Raw genomic sequence first — 21,450 nt, forward strand, 5'->3', positions numbered from 1 at the left:
CAAACGGGTGAGGAGAGCGGGGCGGCGAGCAGCGCTAACGGCAGCAGCACAGGCTGGGATTTCTTTTAGGAAGGGAAGGAAGGTGAGGCTGCATGGTCCAGACCTTGCTGCCCGCTTAGGTCTCTGGCAGAGCATGCAAAAATGTAAGCGAACTAGTGTCGAGGCAGACACATTTCCCTGATAGGAAACAAAATTACTGCTTACAGCATCCGTTTAGTGCCTTTACCTCTTGCGAAGCCTAACGCCGCTCTGCCCCCCCTTTCTTTGTGCTGCAGATCCCGTGGAGATGGAGTATCAGGAGGCCGTTAGCAAGAGCACGTTCCAGCAGCTCGTGACTGATTTAGAGCCTTCGACCAGCTACAGCTTCTATATAAAGGCTTACACCTCCCGGGGGGCCAGCAAGGCCTCGGAAGTCACAGTGGTGAGCACGCTAGGAGAAGGTAAGCAAGTCTTAACGCTCGAGCCCTCAGATGCTTGAAACCCCCCGTGTGTGGCAGCAGCACCAGTCACCCCGATCCCCCGCCTCGGCCCCTCGGCACACGGCCCGTATTGCTGCTGCTTGTCCCCGCTCCTCCTCGGACTCCGGGATGTGGTGTAAAAGTCACTTGTATCGTTACGTGGGGATCGGCCGGCTCTCTTAGACGTGGCATCACCTCTCATGGCTCACGTTGTAGCAGGGGACGAGTGCACATCAGGCCTCTTGTCCGGCTGGTCTTGGGCGCTGCAGCTGCTCTGGGCTCTTCCTAAGCTGCGGATTCCTTGCTCGGGAAGCTTCTCGGCAGTCTCCAGCAGCTCTGGTACTCACGGCTCTTCTTGGCAGATGCCACATTTTCTGAATTTGAATTTTTGTTCTGCTCCACGCTGGAGAAAGCACAGAGCTGAGCTGTCCTGACCTGGAGCCTTGGAGCAGCCTCTGCTTCAGGGAAAGTTAGGGCAGTCTCCAAGGCTGTTCCCTGACTTTGTCTCCCAGATGTGGCCACCAGTTAACTTCCCCAGAAGGAAACTGGGTGCTCTAATGCGGGGCGCTTGTGCCCAGACAGCGGATAGAAACCGCAGCCCCTGTGTGGACTGTCAAGTCTCAGCCATCCGTCAGCTGCCACTGCGGAGCGTTTTCCTGCAGGCTCCTGTGCCTCTCCAGCACCTCTGCATCCTGGCTTATCTCACTTATGGGGAAGTAATTTCTTAGGAACATGGCATCTTTCTCTGGAGCTCTCAGTAATTATGAATTTGGAGCGGAGAGGGCCTTGGGTACGAGGACGTGATTTAGGATCAAAGGAAAGAATGGATTGACTTCCAGGTGGGGGAATCCAAATCTCATTCCGTTTTCAGCTATTGCAGACATTTATTACAGCATTTAAGTAACAACGCCAATAAATCCTTGCCCTGCTGGGTTGTTACCCTGCAAGTTTATTTCTTTGGCACTCGACAGGGAATCAGTCACCCTTTGAGTTTGTTTTTCCTTCCAATTTAGAGGTGGAGGGATTGGCTAAGCTAGAACTTGAAACTCCTTGACCCAGTGCTCTGAGTTCAGCTACAGCAGCTAAAAGCCAGCCATGCTTCATAGAGCTTGGTATATTTTGGAGAAGTTTGGGTCAAGCTAGACAGGACTTTCTGACATTATTACCTTCAATCACGATAGCAATAGTTAGGTATCTGGTAATGGGATCATAAATTTCTTGGCTCTCTGAAGTTTCAAGGCATCGTTGTCCTGCCCGACTGTCCTTAAAAAAGGCTTGTCCTGCGAAACAGTTTCAGCAAGAAGCTGCATGTTCTGGGCGGACAAAATGGCCCATTTAAAATTACTGAACCCCAGCTAGGGTTTGCCTTGTAGGAAAATAAAAAGAGACTTCAAAGCCCCAGTTCTGACGTGATTTGCAGGCAGGTTGGGCGCAGGGGGCTGCAGGGCAGCGTGGCCCTGGTTGCTTCGCTCGGGTCCCTGCTGCCCTCTGCTCACGGACCTGGGAGCGGGTCAGGGAGCCGGGTCCCGGGGCTCTGGTCGCCAAACGGAGGTGCTGCTGCATCTGTGGGATGGGGGACAGCTACGCCGCCTCTTGCACTTGGCCAAGCTGTTTGGCCCCTGTCTTGCCGTGGTGCCCCGAAGACCTGTGACTCGTCCAGGCTTGGGAGGGTGCGTGGACCTGTGCAGTGAAACAGCGTTGGAAAAGGACGGGATTTGCCAGCCCGGGGCACGTAGGAGCTGTAGTCTCGGCCGGCGTTGGTGGATCCCCCTCGGGCTGGCTCCGAGCGATCTCCATGACTTGTCTGCAAAGGGGCGTGTGTGTGTGTGTGTGTGTGTGTGTGTGTGCGTGCACCGACGTGTGCAAGCCCCGGTGCCATGGGCCCTGGCCGTCACACCACCGCCGTGGTGGGACACGGGGGCACTTCTGCCCTCCTCGGATGGCTCAGCTCCGTGGGGACGGGACAGCACTTACCCACGTGGCTGGTGGAGATGCTGGCAGCTGGAAATGCTGGTCAGAGGGTGAATTACCATGTTAAAATGCGGTTATTATTTGGAACAGGGATACGGTGAAGAAATGTCTGGGGTGCTGGGGAATGGGGCTGCTTTGGCTTTGGGGAGGTCGGCCTTTTGGTACTGGGCAACGTGGGCTTGGCCGAAGTCTCCGATGCTTTCTGAAAGCAAGGTGCTCCTTCCTTTGTGAGCAGCAATAGCTTTGGATGAAAGGAAGAAGAAGGGAAGGTGCCAAAGAGCACCTAAACAAGTTGACTTTATCCTCCTTGAGCTTCTCTCGCTGGAAGGGTCTTTCCATCCTTCGTGGTGGTCGCTCTCCTTCCCCCGGCACTGACTGCTTTCCCATCTGGCACTAATTCTGCGCTTCCCGAGACTGGGCGCTGGGAGCAGGGTGCGGCGCGGGTGCCTGCGGCGTGCCGTGCCGAGGGGAGCAGCCGGGAGAGCTCCGGATGGACGCGGAGCTCGCTCGCGCCCCATTGACATCCGCTCTTTGGCGAGGGCGTGCGCCTCGGCGAGCTCGGCTCCGGGCTCCTCCGCGCCCTTCCACCAATGTGTTTTAAATCGCAAACTATATCCGCTTCACTAAGCAGCACACACCCCTGTTCTTGTCTTTTAATGCTTTTTAGGGTTTTCTCCAGGACTTTTTGACATTTCTCTAGGATGAAGACTGTTCCTTTAGTCACCTTCGGCTAAAGACGCCTTCAAGAAGAAAGTTGAAATGACCTGGGGAAAATTCCAAAGAGCACGGAAGAGGAAAACACCTATCCCAGCCCTTAGCGTGAGGGAGATGCCTCACTTAGATACAGCTTATGTCTTATATATACTTCTGTGAAGCACATATACACTCGTGTGTGTGCATATATCTACGCACACACACAGATATACTCCATTCTGTATACACTTATTTCTGTAACGACAGTATAACCAGCACATGCACTCTGCAAGTGCATACATATAATCGATATTATACATATAATCGATATTATACATATATAAATATATATATACTCAAAGTTTGAATAAATACTATATATTGCATACTTTGAAGGAGAGAGAGTCTTGTGGTTTTTATTAAATGTAAGGCTCTGCAACCGTAAAATAAAGCCGACTCGTCGCAACTCAGGCTGGCCCACTTCAGTGTTTGTTTGTCCACGGTATGATGTGATTTCCCTGGTTTCTGTGGTGTTTTCACTCGTGATTCAAGGAAGGATTCTGTGAGCCAGGGTCCAGCTTCTTCCAGGGGGGGATCCAGCCAATTCCTACTTCTGCCCGGAAGGGAATTGGGAGAACTGGAAACGGGGGGCAGCCACTCTCCGGGTCCCTCCTCCTGACTTCCCGTGGAGCTCCGCGCCGGGCGGCAGGGCCTTGCTCCTCTCCCGGGGGCGGCTCGGAGGGCACCCGGGGCTCGGGGGAGCAGGCGGCTCTTTGCAGCGTTGCACGGACCCGCTGCTCGCCGCGGGAGCTGCCTTTCCTCCCCACCCAGTGCCAAAGCTTGAGCCTGCGGTGTCCGGGAGAAGGCAAACCATTGCACTGTGCGGTTTTGGCTGTGCTGTTAAATTGAGGAATAGCCTTCTTAGCTCTCGTCCGGCTTAGACTGGCACGGCCGCGTTTCATCAGCTTTTCACCGGTGCTCCCTAAGTGGCTGTGCTGACCGCTGTGCCGAAGGACACCGCCACGGCTGGGTGTTCAAGGCTTAGCATTTGTACCCCCTTTGGGGAAAAACAGGACAAAAAGCTGCACGGGTCCAGTGCAAGCCCAGCAATCCTTAAACTTGGAGACTTCGGGGCTTATAATTGGGATTGGAAAGTGTGCCTCAAAGCCTGCCCTTGGCCAGAGGATGCTGGAGAAGCAGAGCCCGGGAAGTGATGGGGAAGTGATGGCAGCAGTCGGTCTTTCGTGGGAATTAGGTGAAGAACATCACTGATGAAAGGTGCTGCCGAGACACAGCTCTGCACTGATGTGGCCGGCGAAAGGGAGGGCGAGGGGCAGGAGAGAGGCTTGGGGACCGCGTGGCCCGCTGTGACCGCAGCGGCGCGTAGGGCTCCGCGGAGGGCTTTTGTGCAGAACCAGCTTTGGAAAACCCGTGTATTTAAATCCCAAGAAAACCGGGCGCTGGTTTGCAGCTGGGCCAAGCCGAGGTTAGCCAGCTGTTTGGGGACCCGGGAGGAAGTGGCAGTGACACCCCGCCGCAGCACACCCCGAGGAGGAGGAGGGCAGGACTTTTTGGCATTGGTGGGACTGCCACTGACGGTGGCGAAAGACCTCCCGGTGGCCTTTGAATCAGGCCTCGGTGGCACCGGGCAGCAGGGACAGCTTCCCAGCTAAATCCCTGTGCATCCCTAAGGCCAGGTAAGTGCGTGCCGGCAGCGAGGCAGCGATCTTGGGCTGCTCAGGCGTTTAGGGCTGTTACTGAAGATGCTCCATTTCTCTCCTCGGTCCCCTGTGCTGATCCCAGGATCACAAACCCCCTCCCAAAGCTGGCGAGGAGAGCCAGCTCCCGCGCGCCCTGCAAGCCAGCACGGATACCGAGCCAGCTCGGCCGGGTAGCCGGTATAGTGTCACCTCCTGGCTCCATCCCTGCTGGTTGCTTCCTCCCTCGGGGCCTGGTCGCTCCGAAAGGGCCTCGCTGCCCAGGGCGAGGGCAGAGGAGTGGGATTGGGGAGTGCATTTCCCGAGTCGCTGCACTCCTGCCCTGCCCGGACGGGGCTGAGCATCGCGTTGCAGCCGGAGCCTGGAGGGAGCCTCTTCGCTTGCTGAACCGAGCATAGGAAAAACCTCGGGAACACATGCAACTTAGTGATGGAATGCAAACTCCTGGATCTGGGCTAATCTGATTTTCTCAGTCTCATCTAGCACGGGCTTTGGCTCGGTGACTGCAGGGGAAGCCTGGCAGGTCTTTCTCACCGTGCAGACCACAGCACGCACGTGACCCACTGTCCTTCTCTCTGTTTCAGTCCCAGCGATGCCGTCCCTCTTCATCAAGGTCGTCAACAGCACCACCGTCCAGGCCACCTGGGAGCCCTCCATCAAGCTGGGCCAGCACGAAGGCTTCAAACTCTTCTATCGCAAAGTCCACCTCTCGCAGTACACCGGCCCGGTGGTGCTGCCCAGCGACGTGACGGCGTACAACATCACCCACCTGGGTAAGTACGGCGACCACCCGAGCCACGACACCCTCCGTAACCGGGCAGGACCTGCCGAGGGCACGTGGGCCAGCTGCTAAAGAGGAGATGCTGCAGCTCTCCCCCAGGTTTTTTGGATGCTTTCCCAGTTGCAGGCACCAAAAAAGGTTGCCTCGTGAGTTATTTGCAGCAGCAGTCCTGTGTGTTTCCCGAATAAGGCCCCTCCTGGGGAGGGAATCCTCATGCTTCAGCCTGAAATGCCCTTCTTGTGCATCTTTCACGACAGATGCGTCGGTGGTGTACGAAGTCAAACTGCTCGCCTATAACCAGCACGGGGATGGCAACGCGACCGTCCGCTTTGTGTCCTTGCGGGAAACCGTGGAAAGGACAGGTGAGGAGCGGGCTCCTTCCCGGCAGAAGAAAATCGCTTTGCAAGAGGGTCGGCCGGGGGCTTCAGCCCAACATGTGCAGCATGCAGTGTTCAGCTGGGTGTAAACCACCTCCTGCTGCTCTTGGAGTCCTTTTTAGCCCTCCATTGGGAATAGCTTCGAAACGGAGATGGTTATTGCCCTCCTGTCCGTGTTAGAGTGAATACTGAGCTCCTTGGCACCTGCCTGCTCGGTGCTTTCTGCACCGCGCTTGCTGCAGCCGGCGCGGGGAAAATGCAAGGTTTCCAGCTCCCCAGGTGGGAAGGGAAAATAAGGACGTGCTATCCCTTCCCTCCCTCTGCCAGTGCTGAACCCCCCCTGCGACTGCATGAAGGACGAGCAGACCAACAAAACCTCTGCGACCGGCATCATCATCGGGATCCACATCGGCGTCACCTGCATCATCTTCTGCGTCCTTTTCCTCATGTTTGGCTACAGGGGACGGTAGGAGCGGCTGGCGGGGGGGTGGCGGGGGGACCCCTCAGCTAGCTGCCCCCGGGGCCTCCCAGCCCGGTACCGTCCTGCCAAAGCACCCGTGCTGCCCGGGGACGTCGGTGTTTCTGCTTTGGGAAGCACTGACCATGTCCGTTGGGCGCAGACGTGATGGATGCACGGAGGGAAGGAGGCACGAAGGCAGCCTGGGGTTTGGGGAGGGCAGGGCAGTGCGGCCCCGGCCTCGCTCACCCTCGGGCTCTGATTTTTCAGGCTGCTGATGTGCAAGAACGTGCAGGAGCAGCTGGCAACCCCGCAGGTGCCCCGGAGCCAGAGGAGCGCCGCGGGCCTCGCGCCCAACGGGGCCGCTCGCCGGGAGCGCGACGAGCGGGGCCCGGACGCCAAGCGGCTGGATCTCAACGAGCTGGAGAGGTTGTTCCCGGCGCGACCGGCCCGCGAGCAGCAGGACGACGAAACAGCGGTAAGGACCGGCGGCGCGGGGCGGGCGCCGGGGCGAGGATGCAGCCGCGAGCATCCGCAACCTCTCCCTTTTTCCCTCGCCAGCCAGCCCCGGGCTCGCCTGCACCCCGCGACGAGACCCCGCTGCCGCTCGAGGCGTTCAGCGTTATCGAGGAGGCGGCGCCGGCCCCCGCTGCCGGCCACGGTCCCGCCAGCGACGGATAAACCGCCCCGGCTCGAGCGCTTTCGTGGGAGCTGCCAGGAGCCCGAGCCGCGGCGGGTGACGTCTGTACCACGCTCCGTCTATCTCAGGTCAATTTAAGATTTCTACGGTCTGATTGTTATTTTTTTGTTTTGCTTTATTTTTATATATATATATAAATATACATATATATATATATATACACATATACACACACACAGCCTTTTGGAAACTCTGTGAAGTCGATCTTTCGGGCCTCTGTGTGCTTCTCTCGGTGGCTGCGTCGCCGAGACGGGTCCCGGGGGATTTTCCCACGGCCGCTAGGTAAAAGCCGCCTCGGCCGCGTCGGCGAACTCTCCCGTCTCCGGCAGATCGGGAAGGCGGTGAGCCTTGGTCTCCTGGCGTCACGGACTTCTTCCTGACGGGCAGCTTTCGGACTCCTTTTTGGATCTATTTTTTATTTCGAGAAGGCTGGATTTGGAGAAGTCCTTCTCGCTTGACTCCAAAAATTGAGGCCTGGGAAGGCCGTGTCTCCATGGATTTGGTGGTTTGTGTTTTTTTTGTTTTTTTGTACACTTTCTCTATTTCTCAGGATACTTTTTTGCTGATTGACTCTAAATACGAAGAAAAAAACAAAAGGAAAAAAGAGTGTGTGTCAAAGGCGGCCTGCCTGCGGGCTACTGAAAGACTTGGCCACCCAACCCGAGTGAACCCGAACCTACCTCAACCGGAATGAATGTCTTCTGGGAAGCAGAAGTATCTGCGTCTTCCTTCGTGTTCAGCAACAAGTAGCGTAGCGCTTGGTCAGTACGAGCTGGTCCTACCTCAGCAGTCGCGCTCGGTACCTGCCGCGTCCTCGTCTTTGTCGTCGTCCTCGTCGTCCCCGTGTGAAGCACTTCCAAACCTTGAAAGCAATGTTCTACCTCAGGCGCGACAGGGCCTCGCGCGCCGCCCGCCTCTCCCAGCACACCCCGCGCGGGGCACGGCGTTATGAGCTTTATCTGAGGCACGTGGCGGCGCGCGCCAGAGTCGTACCTTTTCCTTTTTCTTTTATTAATCCTTTGAAGACTGTCGGGGTGCTGGTGCCCCCGATTCCCGGCCGCCCGCGATGCTGACCGCCGGGGCAACGCGGCGGTTCGAGCTCTTGGTGTAAGTGGCGGTGAAGCTCGTGTCACCCACGTCAAGAGTCAGGAGAGGAAATGGGATGAAGTTTAAAGCATAATAATTGTATTTTTTTAAGTGGTACCAGTGGGAGAGTCCCCCCGGTCAGAAACGGCCCCCGTCACCGTCACGTCTTGCAAGGGGCTGCTGCGGAGAGCGGCGTAAACAACGCGATGTCCCAGCCGGCGAGGCGAGCCCAGGATCCCTCCAGGGTCCCCCCAGGATCCAGGGTCCCTCCGGCCTGCCGGCCCCGGCATTTCTGGATGTGGGAATAGGCTGTGGAGGGAGCCGGCAATGCCAGGGGATGCCGGCCTCGGGAGTGAGGAGGAGGAGGAGGAGGAGGAGGTGCCCCACGGCTTGAAGGTGGAGAACATGCGCAGCTCCTCCTGGCCTTTGAGGGCCAAAAAGGGATCAAATTCAGCAGATTCAAGGGCTTTCATTTCACTCAGACGCATGTTCTCGCCCTAATTCTCCAGCGCTTATTCAGAAAAGCCCAACTGGCCAAAAGCATCCAAATTTCACCAAGTTTGGTCTAGCGCTGCAGGGCTAGCGCCCGGTCGGCATTTCGCTGCCAAGAGGCAGTGAAATCAGGGCTGCGGTTAGTCGTCATCTCCCCGTCCGCCGGGTTGTGACCTCGGATCAAAGCGAGTCTAAACCTCCTCCTCCCGCCCTGCTCCCTGCCCTGCCGCGCTTTCATTTGTGTTGGGTTTTCCGTGTAACGCTGACGTTCACATTGAATAAGTACTGTTGCCAAAGTGAACACATGACTTCTTAGACTAGCTTTCGGCTCAGAAATCCTGCAGCTGTGAACACGCTATTAATTTAATATCATATTATTGTGATATTGTAATAGTAACAAGTATTTGTCACTACTTCCTTTTATTAAAGGGACATGCTGTGCCATTTGACTAGGTGAAATATGATAGTACGTCAAGAATAGATTTTTTTCTTTAAATAATTATGCAGAAATGCGATGGCGCAAACCAATGCAGCCTGCGTGTTGGTTTGAGACGGTTGAAGATGGATGTGAATCTTTAAAGACTCTTTTTAGACGTTTAGCTTTTCCTCTTTTTGGGGTTTCTTTTACGCTCTTGTCAATCCGTACCGTTGGGACCTACCCATGGAAGCCTGCGGCAGGCCAGCCTCCAAAGTCTGGAGCTTCGGCAGGACGATGAGACCTTACCTGATCTCTCAAGGCCTCCCACGGCCACAGGGTTGGGCGGAAAAGCTTGGGACAGCAAGTGGGGTCTGTGCCGCGGAGCAGCCGATCTCGGGGGTCACCGGGGCCTCGGTTCCCGAGCCCGCACCGAGCGCAGAAACACAGAGCTGTGCCAGAAAACCCCCACGTGGGGCAAGCTTGCCTGGAGTTTGGGTTTTAATCTGTAAACCAAGAAGGAAAGAAAACAAAGAGTTTGGCTTTAATTGACGTTTCGGGCGCAGATGTAAATCTGTCCGTAATCGATCCAACCTGTTGCCCTGGCTCTGCTGGGCATCGCGGGAGCACGACTGCGCTGGGGGGGCCGCGGGGCTGCGGGTCCCGGTGCCCCCAGGGACCCAGCTGGGCTTCCGCACGCGGCCGTAGGGCCTGGCCGCGTCTTCGCTGAGCACTTACTCGTTTTTACATAATCAGAGGTTTCTTCATAGGAATCGCCTTCAGGCTGGGGCCGGGCCGTTGGAGGGTTTCCGCCCTGGAAACCTGGCCCGGGCTTCCCGAGCTGCGGGAGAAAGCCTGAACTGGGATGCTTTGGGGGCTTTGGGACGTGCCGTACCAAAGGTATCCGTGCTGCGGCTGAAGCTCCCCGCCGGGATCGCAGCGGGCGAACGGCCAAACCCAACAGGCGCTTCCCGCCGTGTCGCTGGTCTCCACCCTCATGGGCCATGGATACACCTCGAGCACTTAAGCAAAAGCTTCCCAGATTTCTTATTCTTTCCCCCCCCCCCCCTTTTAGTTGGGAGGAATCAAAGTGTTGCATCTGAGGACAAAATATTGCTGATTAATGGGCAAATGCTGGATCTCATGCAGGCTGCCGGGAGCCACTGAAGTTCGGGATAGGGCTCTTGTCCTGCAGTATTTTTCCAAGGGAATAATCCCGTTGATTCAGCTGGCCGCCCTTTCTGGGCAGCTCCAAAACCTTCTTGCTTTTCTGGCTGTGGTGAGATGAACTTGCAGCAAGGACTAGAGTAGCCAAAAGCTGATTTTGGTAACCCATAATGGGCACAACCTCTTCTTGGAGGTCTCACGTTTACCGGAGATGGCTGCTACCTCAGGGATAGTATCCACGTTATGTTTAGTTGAACAGGGACTAGTTTTATGCTGTGACAGGGTATTTTCACGCTGTTGGATTCAGGTATTTATTTGTGTAACGTACTTCTTCCTTGTTTTGTAAAGATGCTGACGTGTTTAAGTGCTAGGCCAGTTTGGGGAACTGAAAAGCTTCCACCCAAAATCGCATGGGATGAGGACTGTACGTTTTAAGTTGGCAATAAAAGCAAAGGAAGGCTGCGAAGCGCTGGCGCGTGGGGGAGATCTCCTGCTTAGGGGCCGGCCCCTTGCCCTGCCGTTCCTCCGGGATAACCGGCCACGGCGGGCAGGGCGTTTCGGGACGTGTCCGGAGGGCGAACGGCCGTGGCGGCAGTTCCCGCGCTGGGTTTATGCTCGTGTAGGTGAGCGGCGGATGATGGTGTGTAAAAACAAAGCGAAGCATCACGTCATCCTCCTCCTGGGTCCCTTCGTGGCTTGATGACCCGGTCCAGGCTCAGTGCTGTGCGCAGACCCGAGGCACCGGCAGGGAGGGGATGGACGGGAGCAGCGCGTGAAGGCTGCACTGAAGTCGGGGGTTTCCTCCACCCCGCGTTGACCCACCGGCTTCAGCCTGGCTGCAACAGCCGCGACTGCTCCGTGTGTCCGTCCCGGCCAGGCTTTCCGCCCCGCTGCTCCCATTTCCCTCTTCCAGCACCGCGGGAAAGAGCCGGCTCCCGCGCCATGCCGCCGCCAGCTCCATGCCGGCACTTCCCCATGCGGTGGAAAACAGCCGGGGCAAAGCCTCCGTCCGCTTCCCACAATTTTTTTTTTAAGCTATTTAAGCAGCGAGAAGCCCAAAGTTGGCAGCGCTTAGGGGCGAGGCGGTGTCTGTGTGCGGGCACGTCTAGGACCGGGGCGGAGGAGGGCTGCCGCGGGGACGGGCAGCGAGGTGCCCTCTGAGCTGCCCGACAGCCCCTCAGCCCGGGAAGAGCAGGAAAAAAGGAAATTAAAAGCCTACGAAAACAAACGGCAGCGGCACGGGGCGGGGAAAGCACTCGCTTCGGCTGCTTCCTTCATCCGTGCAAACACTGTTTGGAAATAAATCCCTCCCCGTGCAGGGCCCTTGAAGGCAGGTTGAAGATCGTATCTAGCAACTCGATGCCTGCTAATTTATTATCCTCACCCACCAAATCAAAAATATAAAAGAGGAAGGCGAGGCGCGTGGGCTGCTTGCAGCCCGGGCTGTTTCCGCGCCGGCTTCGGAGCATCCTCGGCTCTGCCCGTGCGGGGCCACGGGCCCCTCTCGGTTACAGCCGCCCAAATCCGCCGTAACTGTGCAAATCGGCGAAATGACTCTGGGTTTAGGCCAGCGTAAATGAGAGGGGCCGCGGGGCCGGTTCAAAGCCCGGGGAGTCAGGGAAAGGCCGGATTTCACGGGGCTTTGGAGCGGGGTCTCGCTTACAAAGCAAAGAGGGATTTTTTTGCTTTGATCGTCTTTACAGCGTTTAAACTCGCAATATCGTTACGTTTGTAATAAAGTAATAATAAAGGCGATGAAACTTTGTCCCAGTCCTCTTCGGGAATCAGCCGTTAAAGTAATACGAAAAACCCAAATTGCGAAGCACTTTTCTACTGTTTGTTTTCTACCTTTCTTACTTTGAACTGTCTCGATATTTGAAATCCCACTGATCCTATGATTGTTAGCTCTGTATAAAAGAAAAAAAGGAATTAAAAACAGTTTTTTTGTAGTTTGCTCTGTTTAGATTTTAGCCTGTGGCTACTTGTACAAGGAAAAATAAAAACTAGAATAAATTAGCTCCAGCTCTTTGGCCTGGGCGGTGCTTTGTTATCGCCGCAGAAGGTGGGAACCGCGCTGGCGGGGGCCGGCTGCCGCATCGCCTTGCTCTTTCCAAAGCAACCCAGCTTCCGAGGGCTGAGTTTTCTTTTTATTTTGGCTCATAATTTTAATTTAGTATTCATTTTTCTATTTTTTCTATTTAAATTTTATAAATTTGTTGTTAGAGATGGAGTTTTGCTTTGCTCATAAACCCTTGGGCTGGTGCTTGGCGCAGCGCTGGGTCTCCCGCCGGCCCCGGCTCGGCCCTGGCTCCCGTGCCGAATACGCCAAGTTTTGCAGATTATTGTAACTATGTTAAAAATGGATAATGAAGTCTCAGCAATTAAGCAAAACGCTTTAGTCACCGCAGACCGGTTCCAGATGCTGCATGGCGGAAAAAGCCCCAGCATCGCGACCGAAACGCCCCGCGATGCTTCAAGCACCTTCCCCATAGCAGCAGCGCTTTCGGCTCCCCTTTTTGCACGAGAGGGCGAAGCAGCCCCTGCCCAGCGCCCGCCGTCTTCGCGCTGCCGGGCTGACCAACCTGCCGGGGGTTTTGGTGCCTTCGCTTTAAATGCAAAAGGCTCCTGAAACAGGCAAATGATTTTTCATAAGTTCTGCTCCGCTGGGTAGAAAATCGGTGCTGGCGCGGCCCGGGCGGTGGGGGGGCCGTAGGGTTTGGTGCTGCGGAGGCAATTAGCTACTGCCGAGCGTAATTAACTGCCTTGGGAGCAGGGACGAGCAGAATGCGGCCGCGCAGGTGCTCGGATGCCCTGAGAGCGGATCAGCATCTCCTGGACGTCACCAGCGAGCCCGCGCCGTCCGTTCCTCGCCCGCCCCGCAGCGATGTCGGCAGGGCCAGCGCGCGTGGGGCCACCTTGAGCCACCCATGCCGGAGCCCCGGCAGCAGCGGTCCCCAAGCAGCGCCGGCGATGGACACGGGGTGGTGGGATGCCGGGCTGGAGCCGTCAGGGAAACTGCGCTGGTCACCCGCCGCGTTGGCAGGAGGGCGGTGAGGCTGGGCTCAGCGCTGGCTGAAAGCGCCCTGGGCATCCCGCACCCTCGGTATCCCACAGCCTGGGCATCCCATGTCCTGGGCATCCCACACCCTCGGTATCCCACAGCCTGGGCATCCCATGTCCTGGGCATCCCAAGCCCTCGGTATCCCACAGCCTGGGCATCCCATGTCCTGGGCATCCCGCACCCTCGGTATCCCACAGCCTGCGCATCCCATGTCCTGGGCATCCCAAGCCCTGGGCATCCCGTGTCCTGGGCATCCCGCACCCTGGGTATCCCACAGCCTGGGCATCCCAAGCCCTGGGCTTCCTGCACCTTGGGCATCCCATGTCCTGGACATCCCATGCCCTGGGCATCCTGCACCTTGGGCATCCTGTGTCCTGGGCATCCTTCACCCTGGGCATCCCGTGCCCTGGCCCCCCTGGGCTGGGTGCATTAGCAATGAGCAGCTCCCCGGAGGGCACCTGGGGCAGGAGACGGGAGCTGGGCTCCTGCGCCCGGCTGGAAACATCCCGTGAATTTGTCCTGCTTCCACCCCGGGCTGGAGCAGGAGGGGCTGCACAAGCCGTGGCGGAGCCGGTCCGGGGAGGCGAGCGGGGGTATCGCCGCTTTGGGAGCACAACTTCGTGAAGGAACAGCCCAACTCCCTCCTCCTTCTTCTGTCTTCTTCCTGCTCTTTTCAGAGCAAAAGGACGTTCAGAGTAAAATTCTGCAGGAAATTAATGGAGCAGAGACAAGGAGTGCTTTTTAAAGACCATTTGGACGAGCAGGTCAGTGAAAACAGTCACTCTAAGCAGCTCCCAGATGCTTTCGAAATGGCTAAGTTGTAGTTCTGAGTGTCTAAATATATATTTCATAATAAATACAAGTGTAAAAACTGATTCTATTGCTCAGTTGCAGTGTGAAAGGTGAAAAAAAGATCAGAGCTATTAATGCTAAGGATTTTATTGCAAATTCTGTGAAACATGGAGCTGAAAGTAGCAGATTTTGGAAACGAGGTATTGCATGAAGCACTTGGCTTTCATTGGAAAGGGACTTTGCTTGCCTTCACAGCAATAAAGAAAAGGCTTGAAAATATTAATCTAAAGAGCCAGAACAATAAGAAGAAAAAAAAGAAGCCAAACAATAGTTTCAAGTCTCATGGTTTTCGACATGATCTTTTGGGTTTTGGGTATTGGAAATATCGGCGTTGTCAAGAAAAGGTGCCTGCGTCCAAAGCTCTCACCCCTGGTAACCCAAAGGGCCACGAAAAGAAGCTCGGTTTTGATTGTAGAATTTCACATTCCTGCAGGAAACATTCAATATCAACTCTCCAGCTCCAAACATCCTCGGGGAACCGGGTCGGCTCTTCCCAGCGCCCGCGGGTGTTTTCGAGGCAGCGTAAGCGGGCGAGAGCCCGGCTGGCAACTCTGCATGCCCTGGCCGCGTGCCCACCGCCCCGAACGGCAGCGCAGAAGACGTTCCCCCAATGTCCCGGTTATAACCCTGCCAACGCGCCCAGAATTTATATTCGCCCATAAAACCCTAACTATCCGAAAGGTCATTCGCGCTTTAATATGGCTCGGGCATTACGGTTGCTTTTGCTGACACTTTTATGAATCGAGGCTTAATTTCAACCGGGCTGCTGTAAAACCTTTATAGGGATGTTCTCTGCCTTGGAAAATCATCTCTAAAAACCAAGGGCTGGAACATCTTCATCAGCCGCGGGTGAACGGTGCAGAGCAGCCACCGGCCCCGCTGCTTTCCACCGCCAGAGTCCCCAAATTGGGGTTTCCAGCCCCATTACGCATTGCTTTGCAAGAGCCCTCGAATGCTCGCTACCTCCAGCCAGGATAAATTAAAAATTGGCCTAATTTCATAAGAAACTTGCTCATTATCAAAACCTCATGTTGTCCAGAAAGCTATTTCCTCCACGCTAAAATGGCTAAATTAGTCTTGCACGGAGTTGTAAAGGAGCTTGTCTTGTTTATTGAGCGATAAATATAAAGGTACAGTAACTAAATTCATCAGTCCCTAAACATCGCCGCTGGGAACGACCATTTCCGACATCCAATCTACAATTGCATGAATATTTTAGAGCCCTCTTTCCCTTGGGCACTCGCCTTATCTCTGGAGCCTGGATATTATTTTCTGCTTTTCAGCTTTTTGGATGTATTGGAGGAAATGTCATTATTTGGACCTGTGTGGATTACAGTTGACTTTCCTAAGCCAATTTATATTGGCAGGCTGCTGTTTTTTAAAAACCCCTATAAATCACTCTTATGAATTTTAATACTATAATGCGGTTTCAAACATGTTCCCTCAGTATGTGACACACTATTACAGGCAGCGATAGCTCCTGGGGTCGTGAACTGCCGTTCGAGGGTGCTGCCGGGAGACGCACAGCACCTCGGCCCTTTCCGAATTACGCACGTACCCGCTCGGGTCCGAGGCAGCCTGTGGTGGGGATTGCAATTTAATGGAGATGCCATAAAAAAAAAGCGTGCCTCTGCACACGCCGCTTGGGCAAATTTGATTTTATCTGAGTGCCAAGAGAATAAAAAGCAGAATTAAATCTCGATTGCGCTGATCCATCAGGTCGGGGCTTTAGCGGTGCCCCGTTTGTCTGCAGCCTCCGGAAAATTGGGGGAAAAAAAAGGGATATGAGGCCGGTCGGGCTTGGGATTCGGCCCCACGCCGAGCGGGACTGGCCCCAGGCCGGTCGCACATTCACCCCCATTTGCACAAAGCATGCGAATTCGCCTGGCTTTTGCACTCCGCATCTGCCCCGACCCCTACACACGGCAGCCCCAGAGACGACCCCCTCCTCGGCGCATGGATTCGGCGACAGGTCACAAAACCCTCACCGCCAGCAGTAATAAGTCTGCGGCCATTTAATTAATTTCTTTAGCTGAAACTTCGTTTTTAGGATCAGGAGTTTCCTCCCCTCCTTGTCAAGACCCTGTAAAGGTGGGATGAGCCTGGACAACCATTCCCAAGGCAGAGATGGGGGTTCAAACACAGTGGTTGCTTAGGGGTGAGATTTTGAGAGCTACCTTTTAGGAAATCCCAACTTGGATGTACTGGACGGGGACAGACATGGTAGGGATGGTACAACTTCACCGGCAGCCAACGTGGGGCAGCGCATGGGTGCAAACAAGCTGGCATCAACTCACCTCGGCATCTTTGCTTTCCAAGAAGTGACATCCCAAGACATCCCAAACACTGACCAGGTCTGCAGGTAAGGGCCCAGATGCAAAGCTGAAGACCTGACCACCACGGCCTAGAGGAACGAGAGCACTGTGACACCTGAACCCTATGAGATGCTGCTGGTGGGAAGCACCCTGCGTGCTCTGTTGGATGCATGGGCTGCCCGGTGGCACTGTGTTTCCCTCGGCACAGCGGCTGGCTCTCCCCCGTCCCTGCCAACCAGATTCCCGCCTGCTTTCCAGGGTGCTCAGCACTGAAAGAGCAGGATTACCAGCTTGGCATGGGGTGGCCTGCTCGGTCCTGCAGAGGTGAGCATCTCTTATAGCCTAAAGCCACAGCTCTCTGCAGCACTTTCTCTACTGAAAGGACCAGAGAAGCTCAACCTCTTCTTCCCACCTGCTGATTTAGGAGCAACATCCTCTGCGTTTCTCTCTTGTTTCAATGCAGTCAAAACTGCAGGGACTAGGACTGTTTCCTGACACTTCTCCCAGTGAAGACATAAGAGTGAGCCCAGAGTGTGATTTCAAGTGTTGATTCAAGTTGTTTGATTCACAGCCACTAAGTGGTCTAGAAACTCCTCTGCACTTTGAGGGGAGGCCAGACCTCTTAATTGTCTATTGACTTATTTTGACAAGCTCTTCCTTCATCTAGCACACCACCATGAATAGCATTCATTTTCTTCACACCTAAATTGCAGTTACACCAATATGCCTTATGGAAACGGAGAGGTTCCCATGCTGTGCAGAGCCATTTACTCCTCTTTTCTGATCAGACAGAAAGGGATAACAGGGTGGGATGGGGAATAAAAGCAGAGGCAGAAAGGAGAACTAACGAGACCTTCAACAGAGCTGGTTGTGGAGCATCTCTTGGTGGTGCCTGCTCACGTTGGCAGCTCTTGGGCATTCCGGGTCCTTGGGAGGAGCTGATGAGGGCTTGGATTTGATGCACCGGCAGTAGCACCGGTGATGATCCTACCGGAGAATTTACTTTGCTATTAATGGTCCATGTCCTTAAGCTGAGTTGACAGGCTGGCAAGGAGAAAATGATTAACAGGGAGCGAAAATTCATCACACAGAAAATAAATATGGAGATTGCCCGGATTATTGTGGTGGCGTTCATGGTCTCACAAGAACAAGGTTTACGATTTTACCCTCAACCAAAGGTTTGAGGCTCAGCCTAAGGCTTGGCAGCAGGAAAGTCGAGCTCAGATTTTTCTTCTCTCCTGTGGTGAGTGGACAAAATAATCCCCTGGATTATTGCTCTTGGCAATGGGGAGCCTGCGACCCGCCTGCATTGCATAATTGCAACCACCACAGTCGCCCATGGCTGATTTACTCCCGCCCTCTCCGGGAAAATTGAGGTGGGCGGCACAGAAGAGCCTCCTATTCTTATGAATTAGACATTCGCCAAATGGCTCTTTAAAATGCTATTAGCAGCTCGAGGGAATACATGGTATAAAAATTAATTTCTTTTAAGTCCTTGTTATATTTTGGTGCTGCACAGCTACAATAAGGAAACATGGACAAGCGGTAATAATATGCACATCTGCAAGAAAGAGGATCATTAAAGGACATACTAATTGCAGACAGGAAAAAAAAAAAGAAAAGCACAATCATTTATTTGTCATCCTAAAAATGCAAATAATAAACGCCTGCATCCCAATTAGGGTTGGCTGCGTAGCAGCAAATTCTGCCCTTAGTTCCTCAGGAGTAAATCGGAAGCAAGCAGGCTGAGACCCACGGCAGGACTGCAGGCTTACACTGGGACAACCCGCAGGAGACTACGGTCCTGAGTCGTTCTGTTAACCCTTGTTCATATTCCTAACTTTTTTTTCCCCCTCTAAATTAATATAACCCCCGTCCACATGGTCTTGAGTTATTGGGAAGAAGGTGCTCTGAGCACCTGAAAGAACTTGCACTGAAATGTCAGAGCAACGACAAGTTTAGAAAGGCCTCAAGATACTCAAATCCGCAGGGAGGATTTATAATTGTGCTTCATGTTGCTGGTGTGCAATTGCAGCACCTCTGTTACGGGCTGGAGAAAGGGAAGTCTCCTCAAGGGGACTTCAATGGAAAGCAGGGCTGAACCTCAGCCAAGTTAGATCCAGGCTCTACTAAAGCCATGGATCATCTCCCATGCTCAAGAGGTGCATCTCTATCAACAGCATGGGGTTTATTCCCAACTCTGGGCTGAGATCCAGGGGATCATTCAAGCACACGTTCTCATTTCAGTCCATGGGTTGCCCCTGTGCATCGCATCCCGCTCCTGTTCGGCGCCCTACACGCATCGGGAGCCCATTCTCCAGCTTCCCGGTGGGAAGACTCCCGCTCCAGAGGTCGAATCTGACCTTCAAATTTGATTCTTTTCCCAAAGACTACAAATCCGGATCCAGTCCTGAATCCAAGATTTTGGTTCAAGTCCCCAGAGCAGCTTTGCTGGGGACCTTCTGAAGGTGGTGGAGATCTCTCCAGCAAAGGACACGGCAGGAGGGAAGCAAAGTGGGCGCATGTCCTCCCTGAAGACCCATGCTGGACCTTGCTCCTGCTTTCTAAGACTCAGCCTACCTCTCAGGTCCAAAGCAATTGCTGTTTTAATGCTGAGGAAAAAAACCCAGTTTGTACAAAGAGCGTACAAGCTTTTCAAAGGCTTTTGCTGTGATGATCTACCCAGAAATGTTGTCACGTTCATCATTAATCTATTTTTTCCCTTTCTGTAACTTAACCTGTGACAAGCAGACATTGTAAGTGCTTGATTTTCCGAGAATAAATTACAGTTTCATAAATGCTATTTTGCTTCACCGCTCAATTTGCAAGTGAAATTATGCCAATTGCTTTGTTCACAGAATTTTATCCAGCATGAACAATACCATACCCAAGACATATATATTTTTAACCCTCAAGTTATTTTCGTATACAATATAACAGGACAACTTGGAGAAGTACATGCCACACTATATGTTTTTGCGTTATACACTAACCATAAACAGATACACAGGCACGTGGGCACATAAAACCCTGCATACACAGATCTAGCAACAAGATAAGTCACACACACACAGTGAATCACTTCCCAAAGAGAAAATAATCCTTGCAATTGTAAATATTTACAGTCGCTGCACCCTGGTTTAGGGAAAGCCCTGAGCAGCTCTCTGCAGCAGTGATTTACAGTTTTGGTTTGCAACTTGACCCGCAAAGAGCATCAGGCCAGATCTCGCCACGAGGCGACAGAGCTGCCTCCGCTCCTCGGCTCGCCGGCGCTTTGCAGGGAGATCAGCATCCTTCTGCTTTTGCCCGTTGTTCGGAAATCGCTGAAGGCACTGGGAGAACAAATTGCCGCCCGCGAACCGCGCAGGATTGCTTTGCGTTCGCAGCAAGGCATCCTTCGGGTGCTCGGTGCTTGCCACTCGGGATGTCTCATTTACCACCCGCGTCACGTGGAGCTGACCTCTTCCACCTGGAACAGTTTTCTGCTCAGCCCGTATTGAATATGCGTCCCTTGATGAGCTGTGTCTTGCAGACAGGTCTGGAGTGTGCCTGCCTCCCAGCACCTGCGAGCGGCGGGGTTTTGCTCAGAGCGATGCGGTTGGAGAGGACACAGGCAGACAAGTGCTAGAGCCATCAAGAAGGAAAAGACCCACTTTCTCCCCTATCTCCTCATCTCTTCCAATGAACCAGGGAAAGCTCAGATCCACCCCAGTGGTTCCTGTGCTCCCAGTACGTCTTCCCAGCGAAGCTGCCAGCCTGGAGCCTGCCAGCTGCTTTATGGACTGTCCAACGTGGGCCATGGGTGGCTTGGCCTGCTCTAAATATTCGTAGGGGTAATAGCAGACACCCAGCACCCGTGGGTCTGTACAACCCGTCGGGAGGTTACTCTGGGCTCAGGGGCCCAAGGACCAAATCCCTGCCCCAGCACAAACTCTCTTCAGTGTTGGGTTGTCTCTGTGTCCCCAAACAGGAGACACGGTCATGTGTGGCTTCGCGGGCTCCTCTAGGCTCAGACGTTACAGGAATGGGGACATCTGAAATCCCACGTTTCCCTCTTTCTTAACGTGCCTACCACAACAGCCATGGTGCTGCACCAGCCACCTCGTTCCAAGGGCAAAAAAACCCAGAGCTAGAAAGCTAAGGTGTGACCTAACAGTTAAGAAAGAGTCACAAATGGCAAATTCCCAGCTGCAAAACCTGATTGTGGAGATAGTCACGGATTAATTTAATTAACCACCCCACTAAGCAGCCCTTCACCTTTCTGAGGGACCGGGTCCCTCCATCCCACCAAGTCGGAGCCCTTTGCGGTGCAGCTCGGGGTTGTCCACGTGGAGCAACGTTCATATCGGGAGCTCGGGAACACCGAAGGGTCTCCAGAGCCTGGCCGGCCTCGGATGGTCCCGAGTCCCACGCTCGTACGTGCCAGGGACGGAGGTTTCCAGCCCGTGTCCTGCACGTTCTCCTCCTCCCTGGCCAGCTTCCTCCGCAGGCCAGATGTTTTCCGTAAGGCCTCCTTGACTTTCCTCCATTAAAAAAAAAGTTAACGAATGACACATTTCCTTTCTAGGAAGACTCAGATTTTATTCCTCTGCCTGACCACAAACACTACAAAGAGCTGTGATACTGTGTAGAAGGCAGGAATTTCCTTCTCCGAGGTTATTGGATTACTTTCCCCTTTATTGCCACTTTTCAGAGCTGCTTTGTATAATGCCCTGTCGAACTCTTCATATTTATCATCTCCCAATTCATCTCCAAGTCAGCGTGATATATGAGTCTCCTCAGACCCCCGAAACGCCGGCTCAGGCCAGGCTCAGCCTCACCCGCAGCCTTTTTCCTCCTCGGAGGACTGGGGCCAGGGCAGAAAACAAGTGCCACGGACACGTGTGTTGCTGAAAGACATTAAAATA

The 21,450-nt window shown here is 54.1% G+C and overlaps 1 protein-coding gene across 1 annotated transcript in view; it reads left to right on the forward strand.

The window, feature by feature from the left end:
* IGDCC3 (immunoglobulin superfamily DCC subclass member 3) overlaps positions 1–12,345 on the forward strand; it is an 81,036-nt gene extending 68,691 nt beyond the window's left edge. Inside the window, exons 9-14 of the mRNA XM_064517873.1 lie at positions 276–440; positions 5,425–5,613; positions 5,879–5,983; positions 6,326–6,464; positions 6,726–6,933; positions 7,017–12,345. Coding sequence (XP_064373943.1) covers positions 276–440; positions 5,425–5,613; positions 5,879–5,983; positions 6,326–6,464; positions 6,726–6,933; positions 7,017–7,136 — 926 coding nt within the window. The 3' untranslated portion in view covers positions 7,137–12,345. The remainder of the gene's footprint in view (positions 1–275; positions 441–5,424; positions 5,614–5,878; positions 5,984–6,325; positions 6,465–6,725; positions 6,934–7,016) is intronic.
* Positions 12,346–21,450: the final 9,105 nt, after the last annotated feature.

The sequence above is a fragment of the Dromaius novaehollandiae genome, chromosome 10 (genome assembly GCF_036370855.1).
Source record: "Dromaius novaehollandiae isolate bDroNov1 chromosome 10, bDroNov1.hap1, whole genome shotgun sequence".
Classification (NCBI taxonomy): domain Eukaryota; kingdom Metazoa; phylum Chordata; class Aves; order Casuariiformes; family Dromaiidae; genus Dromaius; species Dromaius novaehollandiae.